This window comes from Aethalodelphis obliquidens, unplaced genomic scaffold, assembly GCF_003676395.1.
Source record: "Aethalodelphis obliquidens isolate GAN/ISIS:26980383/991018 unplaced genomic scaffold, ASM367639v1 scaffold89, whole genome shotgun sequence".
Taxonomy (NCBI): Eukaryota; Metazoa; Chordata; class Mammalia; order Artiodactyla; family Delphinidae; genus Aethalodelphis; species Aethalodelphis obliquidens.
Window position 1 is genome coordinate 2,437,829 of NW_020838033.1, and position 16,799 is coordinate 2,454,627.

Consider the following 16,799-nt stretch of genomic DNA (forward strand, 5'->3'; position numbering starts at 1 on the left):
TATAGACAGAAATATTTAATTACAGTATCATCAAGAATAAAGCAGATTCTGCTATTTAACGTCAGCTAGATAGACCTGGCACTTCACTGGATTAAATTTAATTTATCTGTTAAATTTAATTCTTTCTCCATAATCAGCCTTCTTAAGATGTAACTACTATTGGGAGAAGCAATACTTAGTATGTGTGAACATATAACATCTTCTTAACTAACAAGAGAAACCAGGAAACCAGGACACTTTACAGTAGGTAGAGAAGGGAACTGAAAATATGTGTGTGAGTTGGAGTGGGGATTATGGGGGGAGCAGATAAAAGAAGAGACGGAGATCATTAGTAACATTTTATCTATTTAACAATTTGCCATGAATTGGCCCTTTAACTGCCAGGGCATGGCTAAGTTTTTTTCTGGGTCAATAAATGAAAACAACATTTGTTAGCAAAGTTCTTTCTGTTGCCATCATTAACATTTTGGAAAGAGGAGTGCACACGCACAGTTTGCACACGCTAACACCCTAATTTCTATTTATATTGAATAAGAGTTTGGGTAATGATTGGAATCAGGGGCCAAGGCAATGCCTTGAAAGAAGATGGAAAAATAGGAACAGAAGATGGAAAATTGCTCACCTTTGATAATTTGCTTGATTAGCTGTGTTTTACAGACAAGAGTTTTATGGAAAACTTTTCACAGTGGCCAGATTCAGTGGGAAGCTGCACTGTCTGCTAGGTGGAGATTAACCCATCATACTAATATAAACAAATTATTTAAGTTACAGACAGTTTCAACTTACATATGCCCTTAACTCAACATGGATGCCCTTTCCCCCAGATGTTGCACCTTTACATTTCCCACCCATCTTTTTCTTATCCCCTCTCCCCTTTTCCACTGAAGATGTCAAAGCTGTTCTGAACTTTCCCTGCCCTCTAACCCAAGCATCTTACATTCCTTTACCTGATTGCTAGCCCAGAACTGTTCTGAGAAAGAACAGGAACAAGAAAAGTCAATCGCAAGGTTTCTTCACCTTCTCTTCCTCAACTCTGCTTATTTCCCACAAATTCACCTCTGGATTATGGCAGCACACTCCCCGCATATCTCCTTCCTCTCCATTTTCTGAATTTTTATCTTATAAAGAAATAACCTAGGTGCTCACTGGGCTGGTGTTCCTCCCTAAAGTAGCCACACCTTATTTCAGTCATGTATGTACTGGAAGACACACCATTATCACCAATGTATTACCGTTTTCCTAATTTTTTTTTGGATTATGAATCTTTTTAAGAATTTGATAAAAGCTGTGGACTCTCTCCTTAGGGAAAAATGCTTTTATACACATGTACACTCCTGGGAAGTCAAGATGAGGATAGAAAAATTTTCTTTCTATTTAGAGACATAGAGGTCACTATGTTCATAGCAAGAATTCATGTGTGGTGACTGTAAGCAAGATTGGAGTCTGATGAGGAGTGAGTGGGAGGTGAGGAAATAAGGAGAAACTATGACAACACTTTTGAAAATTTCACTGTGATGTGAAGGGAAAAGGACAGCAGATGGAGGGATATGAAGGGGGTGAGGGAAGGTTTGCTTTATTTTTCTATGATCATAAATGCTTATGGATAGGGCCACACTGAGAGGAAGAGGTTGAATTTATACAAGAGAAAATCAATATAGAATCATGTAAGGTCCCTGTGAAGGCGGGAGGAAATGGAATCCAAAGTGCGATAGGCTTCTGTGGGTAGCCACTGTATACAGCATCGCTTCTGTCGGGGGAAAGCAATTTAGATTTCAAATAAGTGACTTACAGACGATCCTTGCTGCTACTGCCATTTCACTTGGTTTAAGACTTTAAGGGTTGTCGGTTTTGCCGATCATTTCTCAAAATAAAAGAGAGATAGAATGACAGAGTGGACTGCAAGAGCCCCAGTCTTGGCTCAGACACTAAAACATTAGTGTTTTAGTGTTGTCACTAAACAGTTGTCACACTTCACCTGTAAAATTAAGAATTTAGGCTAGAAGGTATTTGGGGGTGTGTTGGGGGGGTGTTTTAGTTGTCATAACAACTGGGGGTGCCACTGGTTTTTGGTACCCAGGACCAGTGATGCTGATTGTCTTGTAATACACAGGACAGGTTGTCACAACAAGGCGTTTTCCTGCTCAAAGCCTGCAGAGCTCCTTATGAGAAACCCTGGACCATGGCTAGGTAACATTTTAGGACCTTTCCAGCTCTCAAGTCAAGCTTACATAAGGTAGTATAATGAGTTAAATGTCCCTTTCAAGCCTTTAAGTATCTTTCAAATCTCAGGGACAGCCCTTTGGTTTTTCGTAGAGTAGGTAGTGGCTTTGGCTAGTTACTGACTATTTAGGAAGCTTTTTGGACTGGGTGCTATAGCTACCATATGCCAACCAAGATTGAGAAATACAAGTTTGGCTCATCTCCATTCTTTTTCCTTTTATTTCAGGTACTTTTGGAATTTTCAGCCCCAAGGTGAGTCCTCTCTGACCGTTTATGGTTTTACACTAAAAATGTGTAGATGGTATTGTTTACTTCTGCATCTTCTAAATAAGCTTCTCCATAGAGTGGCATTAGCCATTTCTGAGGAAAGTTAGTGGAGTGTTTAATTAACCTTCACGCTGCTGGGCCCCCCTGCCCTGCTTTTTAGCAACAAGAGGCCCTGATACTTCTGCCTTCTGAATGGGTTAGTGCTAGATTATTTTATAGGACCAAAGCTTTAATATGCTTTTATTCCTTGACCTTAGTTAGATGCCAACAGGATCCACTGGCATTCAAATAAAATGGTGGCCGAGTCCATAATAAAAGCCTTGGGAGGGCCCCAACTCAACTAATCCTTCATTTGCTCCAGAAATAAATTCCAGTGTGTTACCTCCTCGATCACAGTGCTCTTCTACACAGGCCGCCTGTCTGGCAACAGGAAAATGTCAGAAATGGAGTAGCGTTGAAATTCCCACTAGAACAGTGTTATCACATTTTAATATGAGCCTCACTGCAGCCTCAGTGCCTCTAATTGCTTTCAAACCATTGTTTTCCTGCTTTTGCTGGATAAACCCAGCATCTGGCATGATTCTAAAAAGTACAACAGACAGCTGTGTGCAAAATTGAAAAAAAAAAAAAGACAGGAATAGAGCACATTTTTAAAAGGTTCAAAATTGAAATTTTTTTCTGAATTCAGTTTGAGGGGTTGTCTTTAAAGTATATGCATTCTTTATTTTTAGTACACTCGTTGAGAATGTCAGAAACATCATTCTGAATATTAATTATCTCAACTTGTTATAAATGGGAGATTTTTATCTTCTCAGAAAATCACAGAGAGTTTTAGATTAAACTTGAAAATCTAAAATAGCTTTATGAACTATTTTGCTCTATAACATTTTTTAACCAATTGCAAACTTTTCCAACATTTTTTATTCTCAACATTGTCAGTGTATCCAGTCTCAGTGAGCAGTAATACCTTAAAAAATTCAAACTGTGAGTAATGATACGAATTTTATTAAAGTTTAAATTTTCCTGGCTCCTTCTTTCAAGTCTATATAAGGTTTTCTTTAAAAGCAAGTTTTAGGGCTTCCCTGGTGGCGCAGTGGTTGAGAGTCCGCCTGCCGATGCGGGGGACACTGGTTCATGCCCCGGTCCGGGAAGATCCCACATGCCACGGAGTGGCTGAGCCCATGAGCCCATGAGCCCATGAGCCATGGCCGCTGAGGCTGCGCGTCCGGAGCCTGTGCTCCGCAATGGGAGAGGCCACAACAATGAATGAGAGGCCCGCGTACCGAAAAAAAAAAGCAAGTTTTAAGGAATAAAAAAACTTTTAAAGCTTTTAAACTCTTGTAAATTAAAGTCATAGCATTTATAATATTTTAAATAATGTGATATAGTGTTACTATATATCTCACTGTCCTAAAGCATTTATGGCTGAAAACATAGATTGAGAATGGAGAATTATATGTAATAATGTAGCAGTTTGCTTTGCAAAATGTGAAATATGCTATTCAAGGGATGGCCCTATAGTTCAGTGTTTAACAGATGTTAACCAAAATCCACAGGGGGCAGAACATGAATGTGAACTGGCAGAAATGAATGGAACTGTGAAGGTAGAATTTCTTACCTAAAGGAGAAATGAAGAATTAGTGTCAGAGATGTGGTATAGTAATGTGTTGAGAAGAGAAAATAATTTTGGAGCTTAACACAAGGGGGGACAAGGGACTGTGTGGCGCTAAAAAGACAAAGGACACATCTTACCAAATTCTTCTAATAGTGGTACTGTAGTCATCTTCCATCATAGGGCAACTTCTACACAGTCTATCTCTCTTAGAGAGCAGAGGTAGAGCAGCCAAGGGGACAATTGAAAAGAGTTTATTTAGAGCAGAAAACTAAATTTACTTCTTGACAATGATTGGATATCTGTAGCAAATTCTTCGCTCATTTGGAAGTAAATGTAAGGAAAGATCAAATAGTAAAACCCATATTTATGTGTCTTGCCCCCAGCTTTGCTCCTCCCGCTAAGACATTTTCTGGGGATAGAAGAGGAAGGAGTATCTTTTACCTGGCCCTTCTGAGCAGATCTTAGCAGATTGTTTGCTTTTGAAATGTAGGGTGGGTGAGAGCAGTAGCAGGTCTATATAAGGTACTATAGGACAATTTAGAATTATGAAAAGAATAGGAATATGTAAGAAGGAGAAGAGATGGCAGGAGGATTTTAAGAGCCCTGGAAGACTAGGTAGTATTGGGAAGAAAGTGAGAAAGGACAGAAATGGTGGCCCCATACTTTCCTAGCATTTTATCTATGGCAGGATCCTTGTACAGGAAGATGATGGGATGAATTTGATTAACTCTGTTCATTTGCCTAAATACACATTTGTGTTCTTCAGGATATTTGGACCAGAGTCTGGTGCCTAGAAGGAAAATAGTCCTTAATTATAAAAGATCTCTTATTTATTAATCTCTTTATTAGCACACATTTAAACATCTGCTTATATAAGTGATGAGTTGTCATAATGTGCGGCAAAGGTAACCTTTAAAGAAAGATGCTTGGGAGAGGGGACTGCCTAGACCTAGAGAAGGATTTCCAGCAAAATGTTTCTTATCCATCATTCCATTCAATCCCAGGTTTAATGTGATGGAGGAGTGATCATTGAATAGTATTAGGGAGAGTTTTGTCCCTGTTCTGGAGAAGAAACATGGCATGGTAGAAAGAACATGGACATTGAGGGCTGACAGACCTGAGCTCAAATCTCACCTGTACCATTTAGCTAAAGGTTATGTGAACTTAGTAAGTTGCTTCATTTCTATGAACCCTGGCTTCCTTATCTATAAAATGAGGATGTGCCAGACATTGTGCTAAGTACTTTACATGCATTATCTTATTTAACCCTTAGAACAGCCCTATGAAATAGGTACTGTTAATATACCCATTTGATAGATGTGGGTACTGAGGCATAGAGTAGTTAAGAGAATTGCTCAAGACCATTCCCCTCAAGGATTCTAACTTGGTCAGTCTGACTTCATAGTATATACTCTTTTTAGAAAAAATAGCAGCTTTATTGAGATATAATTCACATGCCAAAAAATTCACCCTTTATAAGTGCACATCAGTGGTTTTTAGTCTGATCACCGAGTTGTGCAACCATCACCATTATCTAATTTCAGAATGTTTTCATCACCCCAATAAGAAACGACATGCTCATTAATAGTTCCAGAGCCCAATATCTTCGTTGTTGTATTTTACTGTCTCATTGCAGGGTTGTCATGAGGACTGGTAGTAATATGTTTAAGCCCTAGCACGGTACCTGGACATGGTGTAGTTTCTGTTTATGGTTGTGTTGTTGGTAATTCTTTCCCTCATATTTTCACCTAAATTGTCTTATTGGTCTACTGTCAACTTCCTGAGTGAAGTTCATTTAAAAATAATGAAACAGGAAAATATATATGTATAATCCAAATAATTTGTTACTTTAATGTAGAAGGAACGTAAATGAAAGAGTTTTTTTAATGGGCTCAAGTACAATTGAGAAACATGGGAAAGGCTTTTTATTTTTTAATAAGATTGAGATTCCTTTGATAATTCAAGTCCTGCTTACTTTGAGAACTTTTTCTCTACTTAAATTCACTTAAAGTTACAAAGAAAATTCATTGGAATCTTTGCCATGGAACTTTTACCGTTTCGGCAATCAGATATTCAAAACACGATATTAGTCGAATTTCTAAACAACAATATTAGTTTTACCTTCTCTGTGGTGACCTAAATGGGAAGGAAATCTGAAAATGAGGGGATATATGTATACATATAGCTGATTCACTTCGCTGGACAACAGAAACTAACACAACATTGTAAAGCAACTATATCCCAATTTTAAAAAAAAAAAGGTTTTTTTCAAGTTTAGTGTTTTGTGAAGGAAAGAGCATGAGCTTTGAAATCAGACCTGAATTCGAATCCCAGCTCTTCTACTAACAAGCTTTGTGAGCTATGACAAGTTACATAACCTCCTCATCTACAAAATCTTGCTAATAATATCTACTTTGCACTTATTGTGAGTTGTAATGAATTTTAATGAGATGATGAACTCATGAGGAGTGCTTGCCACTTGGTAGGCACTTCCTGAAGTGGTAGCAAGTATTATGTTTATGTTTCAAAGTAGGATTCTGCAAGTAAATCCATGTGTGGAACTTGGGTAATATATATTTCACATATCTTTCCATAAAATTCATCCATTCCAGCTTAATCCTGGTGTAGGGCCATTTAACTCACCATGTATATATTTGTGAGATTTTGCATTTAAAGGATGTGTGCAGACTTTTTATTAGTAGGCACTTTGGAGGTTAGATTTATGAGCCTATTGCTCTGTAACGTCTGAGGCATGTTGAATCGAAGCATAGATGTCACCTTCTCGCCTCTTACTATCACATACTTGGAGCATGTAGTTATGACAACTACAAGAAGCAAGCCATTAAAGCAGCAAAGAAACACCATCTTAGCACTAAAAAAAGGATAGAAAGGTTTCCCTTTGAAGTTGAAGAGAAGTGTTTTTGAATTAATGGAGTGTACAGTGATTTTACTGTTTTATTTATGAAAATACTCTTTGCCTTCATGCCAAAAGGTTTTAGCACAGTCATAAGTAGGATTTACACAAAGAAACACAGCCAAAATTTATGACGTGTTTGCAAATGTAAGAAAAAGTCTGAATTTACAATATTTGTAATTTACTGTTAAGTATCTTTCTATCACTATTCCTGGAATGCTAATATTTTATAAACACAAGTGTTGGTTATGAACCTAGAATATCCTAACCTATACTACTTTTTAAAAAGAAATCTTCCAGAATGTTTTCCATGTCTTTTGGGGATTTAATAGGGGGAAATGTACACAGGACGAATGCTCCTGCCTTTGGCTTTAGCCCAAACTTTTAGCATCAACAATCTTGACAGCTGCTTTTGTGACTTGACTTCCTTTGGACCTTTTTCCCCCTTTATTTATTTGCTACATTTTATACAAATTAATCTGTAGAAGGTAGACATATACACACACACTGTTTTTGAAATTAATTACTGACTTTGATACCTTTTCAAATATTTTACTTCCTATACATCTACTGGTTGGGTTTTTTAAAGAGTGGAATAATGCAATGATGCATTTTAAAATTAATGCACTGTTTGGCAACTACTGTCAAAGAGAGTTTTTTTTTAAAAATAAAAGAACTCACTTTTTTTCTTTTTAACATTAAAATTTTCTAAGATTTTTATGTCCTTTGTAAATGTCCTATCCTAGGATATAAGATCTTAAGACATAAGAAAAAGAACTGACTTTCATGCAGGCAAAAGAAGAAATCATTTGAATCAGATGCTGCTGCCTTCTGTATTCCCTACACAATATATTATACACAAGGATGTTCATTTGTAGCATTGTTTGGAATAGCAAAGACTCCAAACAGCCTAAATGTTCAGCAATAGGGGACTAGTTAAAAAAAGTATGTTACATGCATTTAATGGAGTGCTGCATAGAGATTAAAGGAATATATATGTGTATCATGGAGCTGTCTCCAAGGCATATTGTTAAATGAAGAGGGCAATTTGGACAGTGTACTGTGTACAGTGTACACACATGCGTGTACGTGTGCTTGCTTTTTGTGTGTGTGTAGGCTATTTTTGGAAGGATATACATGAATCTAACAGTGGTAGTCCTGTTGAGGGGGGTATCAGTGTGAGTACAGAGAGAATCTTCATTATTTATATCTTTTGGTACTATTTGAATTTCCACCATGTGCATGAATTATTTTTTTTTGACTAAAAGTTAGTTAAAATAAAAGCGAGATGAATCTATTTGTGCTGATATGAAGCAACCTCCAAGATAAATAATTAGGAGGAAAAGCAGGATACAGAACAGGACAGATGCTACCATTTGTTTTAAAAAAAGACATACTGCCCTCACAGACACTTCTTACATTTAGATAGAAAATTCATGGAATACCCAAGAAACATAACAATGGTTGCTCCTGGAGAGAAGAACCAAGAGAAGGGAGGGAAGATGAGCTTTCATTATTACATGCCTTCTTACAATGTTTGAAATTTTTGCTCTGGGCACACTTAACTTTTTTATTTAATAAAGCTTACTGTAGTTGACAATATTGTATTGTGTATTTGAAAGTTGCTAAGAGAGTAGATCTTAAAAGTTCTCATCATAAGAAAAAAATTGTAGCTATGTGAGGTGATGGATGTTGACTAAACTTACAGTCTTGGAGGGGGGAGTCTTTTCTGTTAATATATTTTCAATTCATTAAAGGATATGGAAAATCCAAAAAATTCTTCTCAATATATACGTGTATTAAATCACTATGCTGTACATCTAAAACTAATAAAATATGTTAATTACATATCAATAAAACCGGGACGAAAAAGAAGCATACCAAAAAAACTCGATTTAACACGGTAGCTTTTTTTCAGTATATTCATAATTTGGTAGTTTATACCCATTCATGCTTTTTCCTTCTTATTTATTTTTATATATGAATTTATAGGCAAGATCCTGATGATGATATAAAATAGCAGCATTCTCTATTGTTTTGTGTTTGGGAACCAGTAGGTGTGTTGAGTTAACTTAGCACTTATAAGTGAATTTTAAAATAAATAATAAAACAGCATCATATAATACCCATGGTAATGATAAAGAATACCTTTTTTGCCCTATCTTAGTCTTTCTTTTTTCCATATGTGCTAATTAAAAGTTCATAGAACTTCTGACCCTTGTCATTATGTAGATGGCAAAGAAAATAAAGTAATTGATAAATTAATGACTGCTTTAAGTTTATTCGATTAGGCTGGAAACTTTTGTTGAGGAAAAAAACTTATAAACTGTTTCTTTTAGATAGAATTATTCCTGGACCAATACAAAAAATCAGGTAAAGAGTACAGTTCCTGAACATAGAATCTTGGCGTAAGAATTAATTTACCTCAAGAATTGTGCCTCTAATGATTTTTCATGTGTTGGACACAAAGTATTGAGAGAAATGTCTGGTTAATTTGAATACAAAATTTTGGGTGTTTCTGCTTAAAACTCTTTGTGAATAAGCCCTTAGACTTGAAACCCAGTGAATTTGTTTGATATTTGGAGACTAAAAAAGGTGATGGTTAAGCCCAATTCTGTTACAAAGCATTTCACTGTGCTTCCCATCAGCACGTACTTCTCTTGGAAACTCATTTAATGGTTATTGTTTACTGGGCTCTGTCCTACTAAAACAGTAAAGGAACTGTTAAGTTATGTACAAGGGGATTTATATGATGTGTAAAATAAAGATAATAAAGATTCCAATCACTGCTAACTCTTGTGAGGCAAAGAGTGGAAGAACCAATCTTAACACACACTTGCCAGCTTAGAAAGTTCTTGATCATAGTTCATCTCTAAAAGGTATTTTCCTAAACGTACAAAGTGATACCACTTACTTTCCTTAAGATTAGTGCAGTTTCCTTGTTAGTGGTACCCCAATAAAGAAGGAAAAATAAATTTTAAATATAAGGAGATACTTTTCCATGTGAAACTTCTGTTCCAAAAGGGACCAACATTGAACAGAACTGTTGATGGTGAGAGGTTTTGGTTGTTGATGTTGTCGTTAACACACGTGTTGTTTTCATACGTGAACAGGAGTTCCTATGCGTGGGGCACGGGGAGGCCAAATCTTGTCACCCTTTGCCATTCCAGCTTTAGTGGTATTGGAGGTCTATATTACTCACAAAGAAACCCCACTTTTTCTTCAGTATGTTAAAAGCTGTTTCACATTTTCAGGCCTGCTTATCTTACCCATAATCCACTCTTTATTATATGTCGTCTTACTTTTACTTCTTGGTCTTTTGTAAAAACTTTTCTTATATCTACCTGTAGCCTGTAGATCATGTCGTCCCATTCTTCTTTAGCAGAAGATATTGGAATCCAACTGGCCTTATAGTTTCTCTCAAGAAGAAGTAATGTAAACTGATTGGGACATGATAGATCCTAGTATGCATCAGGACAGGAAGTGGGTGCTAAGGCCTACTACAATTTGTTGTTTGGGAGAAAGAAAAAGAGTGGAAGAGAAAGATAAACCAATAGTAATAAAATGGCTGCATTCCTGGCTAATTACATATTTTTGAAGCATTTTCCTACTGTGAGACTTAAGCATGATGGTGCCAGAAAGGAAATGCATTCTACAACTAGGCCAGGTCAAAGCTGTATTTGGGTGCAGAACATGTTGGCTCACTTTCTATGAAGCAGCATCAGAATACCCAGGAGCCAATAAAATCACACAGAATGTGCTGGAAAAAAATTCAACATATTGATCTGACTAAACCCAAAGTGTTGTGTTAAATTTTGTTAGCATGAGTTTCATGCTAAACAGTGGTATTTTTAAAAAATCACTGCAACAATGCTACTACAGTACATTTGAACCTATGAATTGGACCAGCTCCTTCTTGACCAAATCATTGACCACATTTGACTTTCTCTATTAGTTCCATGCCTAATGTGACTACAGTATTCCTACTGCTTATAATAATTTATACTTTTGATTATAGTTCATTACCTTACTGAAATAAAAAAATACTAATTAATAGCACATGCCATAAATTCAAGTCACTGGCTGCCATTCAGTATGCTTTGCCTTTGAGTAATGATTGTCATTTATAAAGCATGCAGATTTGGAGACTGTACAGCTCAGTGGATTAGAACAAGAGCTTAGCAATCAGACAAGGTGGTGTCAAATCCTGGCACTGCCACTTATGAGTCACTTGTATGACTTTGGGTAAGTTGTTTAATCTCTGTGTCTCAATTTCTTTATCTGAAACTTTGGGTTAATAATATATAATTAATAATATATCACAGGATTATTTTGAGGATTAAATGAGATAGGACATAAAGAGTCTTGACCTAAAGCCTATAACCAGTAAGAGCTTAGTAAGCTATTATATTTTTATTATTACTATAGCTGCTTTCTCCTGTAAGTCAAAACATGTTGAAAATTCAGTTGAATAGCTTCATAGTAAGACTTAAACACTGAGAATACAGTGGAAAACAGAATGATGAACTAATAATTCCAGGTTAAGATTGCCTGGTTGCCATATAATAAATGCTTTCATTTTACAGCGTATTTATCTACATACTACCAAATACCTAGGTTTACATGTTTTGAATTCTGTCAAAATCATATTACTATTGGAAATATTCTAACTCAGCAGGTTCCATTTTAGTAGCAGTTGAACAATAACAGTGGTAAATGGAATGTGTTACTGTAAAGCCGGAATGATGGCTGACAGGCTGTAATTTGCTTTATGAAGTGTGCGTTGTCACATATACAATTATCTGGCTTATATTTGTTGCTGTCAGCCCTCCAGTTTGTTAATGTCCAGAAGTTATGCCTTTATGTGAAACTTAAGAAGGGTTAAAAATCTCAACATTTTCCTGTGGAGGGGAGGGGAAGGAGCAGGGGGATTCACACAGTGGCTACCTTTTTTTTTCCTTTTTTGAGGAACTCGGGTGATGCTACACACTGCAGCCCACCCTACTGGTCAAAATGAAAAACTGCATCATAAATGATCTTTTTTTTTTTTTTTTTTTTTTTTTTTTTTTAAAGGAGGGAGAAAAAATGAACTTTTCCATTGGCTCCCCTGGGCATTTTCCTGTCCAGCTCACCACTGAAAGATGTAATTCATTTTGGAAATATTATTAAACTATGCTGCCCTTTTTGTTGTTGAATTCACAGGTGTTGTAGTGATTGTGCTCTAAGCATCCAATCAATTTGATTTCATTTCTTATCATTTAGACTGTGCTGTCTCTGCAAATGAGATCCCAAAGGTTCTTAAGAAGTCTGTTACTCTTTGCGTGATTATACAATTAGTAAACAGTATCCTAAGCTAAAAACTGAGTCATAAGCTCAACTTATTTCTTGTACATTCAAGATCTAGTTAGAGCAAATTTTTAGAAGAATGATAAGTGGAAACTTTCTTTACCTGGCCCATCATTTGTTCTGTAGACTTAATGACATTCAGTACTATTATACTCACTGCCAGGGCCTTGGGAAAAAAAAGAATATTTATACATTGAGTTATGGCTAGGTGTAGGAGACAAAAAAAAAGATGGGCAAGAAGCCAGACTGTCTAGAACAGAGAAGAATTTGAGACCTTCACTATACATGGATTAATCACAAGAACTAACCACGCAAATCCAAATGGATATTTAGAAATCGGTGAAGCCTCTAACATGTTCTGTGGGAAACGCCATACATTTTCTAATGCATGAGTATGTGCAAAATGGTTATCTAATTTATAAAGGAAGTGTTGACAGAACTTTAGCTTTGGTGTTACAAATGTGCTCCATACTGTGTTTACATGTGAATAACATTTCACATATGTACTCAATATATTTTTTAGATTGGTGTTATATTCAATAACTTAGATGAATGGTTATAATAAGGAATAATAAGCTGCAGTTTTACTAATCTTACCTTAGTTCAGCTTTGGAAACTGCACTACTAGGAAATTGGTCCATGAAAATCTGGCAATATTCATGCTATCAAGCATGAAAACTACCTGGATTTGGATCAGGGACCTTTATTTATAGCATTTTATTTAGGATTTATTAGTTTAAAGAAGGAGCTTTGTGTCTCATGGGTTCTTAAATATTAAAGAGTCAGAAGTCATGTGTTCCCTTCCAATGGCAGCAATAAAAACAAAAACAAAGAAAAAGCAGACAATTTTACATTAATTTAAATTTCCTTATATTATCCAAAGATAACTTGGTGAAGTAATAGCAAACCCTAGAAAATTTTCAACCATGCCATATAAAGTTGGTTGCAGATGTGAATAAAGTGTTTACAATATAGCTTATAATTAATTAGAAGAAAAGTGTTGATGACTTCATACTAACAAAAAACCACATTGATCCTTTACAAATTGAATAAGCAAATGTATATTTATATGTTTTATCTATTTGTTATTCTTATTTTTTATGCTTAAACTGCTTTCTGTCTTTTTTTCATTTTTTTCTCATTTCTAAGTAAAATCATCATTATGGCCTGTTTTTGTCCCTAAATAGTACCTGCAAGTTCAGAATCAGATGGGTTTGCTCTGAGTCAAAATAGTTACAAGGGGAACATCATCATGGTTCATTTTCCCCCCTGTTTTGTTCGGAATTGAATTAGGAAATGAAAGTTTTTAGCAGTTTAATTCACGTCTCCATAAAGTTTATGAAGCAGCAGCAGCTGGTTGAATCCATGACAGAAAAAGCCAACTTCTAGTGGCTAAGCTATTGTTTCAGAATTAAGGGAGAAAACTCATTAGCTGTTAATGAAAACACAGAATAAAAACAAATAGCACAGAAACCCTAGCAAATAATTACCTTACACCTGACACAAAGCTGCTTTATCTTTCTGCTCCAACCCTCAGAAATTCCCAACTTATCACTCTATGGAGCATGAATGAAATTGAGTTTGACTCTAAGGAAAGAACAATAGAGAAATCATCCTCCTTGTAGGCCCCTCAGCATGATATTCAATGGAGAATCTGCCACTGAATATACTAAGGGGTGTATCTAATACCCAATTCTTATGACACTTAGGATAGAGGAGCAAACGACCAGCTAATAGCAGGTGAACCCTTGATATAGTTCCCCCAGATCTTGTTTAGAAATACAAAAGGAAGGGACTGGAGGTAGTGGATGTGATTAATGGAGATATTGTGTGTTAGTATATATATCTGGATAGAAATATATTGATTCTGAGCAAGTTGCAATGGGAAAGTGTGTCTCTAGTGGCAAGGGGTCTTGCTTGTGAGAAAGCCACTCAGAGCAGATGGAATTCTAAGCCCTAATTGTAGAGCTGCTGAGTGGAAATGTCTGTCACTATATTTTGTGATCATTTATGTCTGATCCCACTGGACTATGGTTGTGGCCACTTGGAACTGCGATTATAAGATCCATAGATGAAACCAGAGATCACTTGAGATTATGTTTTAAGGAAAAATGATGTTCTAAACTTCAACAAATCCAAAATGACCACAGTAATTGCTGGTTCTTCCATAAAATTTTTCACCCATGCATCTTGAGTAGCTGTAATCATTTTAATTACACGGGAGTGTCTATTTATACAGTGTCACAGGCTTTTTTTCTGTGTGTGCCCAAGGGAGTTGGGCCACTTGATAAGACACTGAAAACACTTATAGTAACATTTCCATCACCGGGAACTAATTACACTTGGATGTAAAACATATTTTTAAATGTTTCCCCCTTTGCAACCATTTTTAGTACTGACCTAGGCTCTGTTTTTGCTGCATTGAGTTGGATACCTTTGTCATATACTTTATGGAGTCGTGGTCTTGCATTTAGCACAGAGGTAGCTGTTAAAAGCCCACCTTGGGTAACTATATTTAGATACCATAGGAATCACATGGAAGTGACTTTTCCATCTGATGTTAGTAAATCAGATGGCAGGTATTTTGGATAAGACTTTAAAAATGGAAGCCCTAAATGTAACTGGATTGGATCCTGGGACAGAAAAAGGAAATTAGTAGAAAAACTGGTGAAATCCAAGTAAAGTCTGTAGTTTAGTTAATAGCAATGTACCAATGCTAATTTCTTGGTTTTGACAAGTATACACTAGTTATGTAAGAAGTTAACATTGGGAAAACTGGTTGAACAGTATATAGGAACTCTTTGTACTGTCTTTGCAATACTTATAATAAATCTAAAACTATTTGAAAATTTTAAAGTTCATTAAAAACAACAGGGCTTCCCTGGTGGCGCAGTGGTTGAGAGTCCGCCTGCCGGTGCAGGGGACACGGGTTCGTGCCCCGGTCCGGGAAGATCCCACATGCCACGGAGCGGCTGGGCCCGTGAGCCATGGCCGCTGAGCCTGCGCGTCCGGAGCCTGTGCTCCACAACGGGAGAGGCCACAACAGTGAGAGGCCCGTGTACCGCAAAAAAAAAAAACCCACGAAATAAAACAAAGCCCCTCCTTATTTGCTTAAAAAAAAAAAAAAAGCCTGGACTGCTAAAATATGTAAGAGTAAATTTGTCAAATTTTTGAAGCATGCAGAAAACTTTGAGTCTAAAGTGATAGCTGATAAATAATACTCAGTATATCCTACAAGTGTTTAATTTTGCTTGGCAACCCAAACTACTACTTTTTTTTAATGGATTTTGGTTTGGCTCAGAAATTTTAAATTCCTTTAACCTCACAGCTCACTTTTGGGTTACCTGCCAGGCAGTCCATTTAGATTGTCTTGATAAAATAATTTCAGTAGATTTGCAGTGGTGTTAAGTGGGATAGGGAGGGTGGGAGGGAGACGCAAGAGGGAGGAGATATGGGGATATATGTATACGTATAGCTGATTCACTTCGTCATACAGCAGAAACTAACACACCATTGTGAAGCAATTATACTCCAATAAAGATGTTTAAAAAAGAAATTTGAGTATGTTAACCCTCCGTTCAGTATTTGAGAATTTTTCTGCTTATAATAGAAATTTCACAGTGGTACTTCAGCAGAACTATAAGCTTTGTGTCTTGATCAAGTAACCTAGTAAAGTAGAGAGCATTTCTTTTGGTTCCAACCAGTGACTGTTGTGTGAGGTTGTTTGTTTTTTTAATTTTACTTTTATTGTCCACAATAAACTCCATGGTTTATTTTTAAAGTCCTATATCTGCAGGTGTTCAACTCAGTTATGGACATCTACCTACCATTGAGCGTATGTAGAAGAGTCTAGATATGATCATCTAATTTATGGAAAGAGAAGGCTACCGTGATTCGCTTTTAATCATTTTATATACTCCCTATCCTTCTAGTTTAATTGTAGGAAATAAACCTTTAAAGTGAGGCAATTCAGATTCTATGTAGGTTGTTGTTTGGTTTCACTGCTCCCTAGCTGAAATCCAGGGCCAAAACTCTACAGTGTTTACTGAGATTAGCACTGGCGATTTCCTTGGGAAATTAGTATCTGAGATAATATTAAATTCAGTTGAAAATCCTCTTTTCAAGTTTGTGAAATGAACTGAGCAGCTGTTGGTGTCCTTTTATCAGCAGACTGTACCTCTGTTTGGGGGATTTTAAGGAAAGCCATTTGCAGTGCATAGCCTGTTCTTCTGGTTTCTGAATGAGCTAACATCTTCCTTTAAACCTTTTAAAGTATCACAATAGCATGGGCCACTTCTACAAAATATAATCCAGTGTATGTTGAAAACACCCAAAAGAGATTAGCATTGTTTTAATTGCATAACTCGGTATTGTATATATATTGCCTTTCATCGAAGCCATTTTACAGAACAAATATTACCTTCATAGGGCTTTTAG

General features: G+C 36.3%; 1 protein-coding gene across 1 annotated transcript in view; it reads left to right on the forward strand.

Moving 5' to 3' along the window:
- Positions 1-16,799, forward strand: part of SKAP1 (src kinase associated phosphoprotein 1) — a 276,617-nt gene that overhangs the window by 60,234 nt on the left and 199,584 nt on the right. Inside the window, exon 3 of the mRNA XM_027094408.1 lies at positions 2,447-2,472. Within this exon, the coding sequence (XP_026950209.1) occupies positions 2,447-2,472 (26 nt within the window). The remainder of the gene's footprint in view (positions 1-2,446; positions 2,473-16,799) is intronic.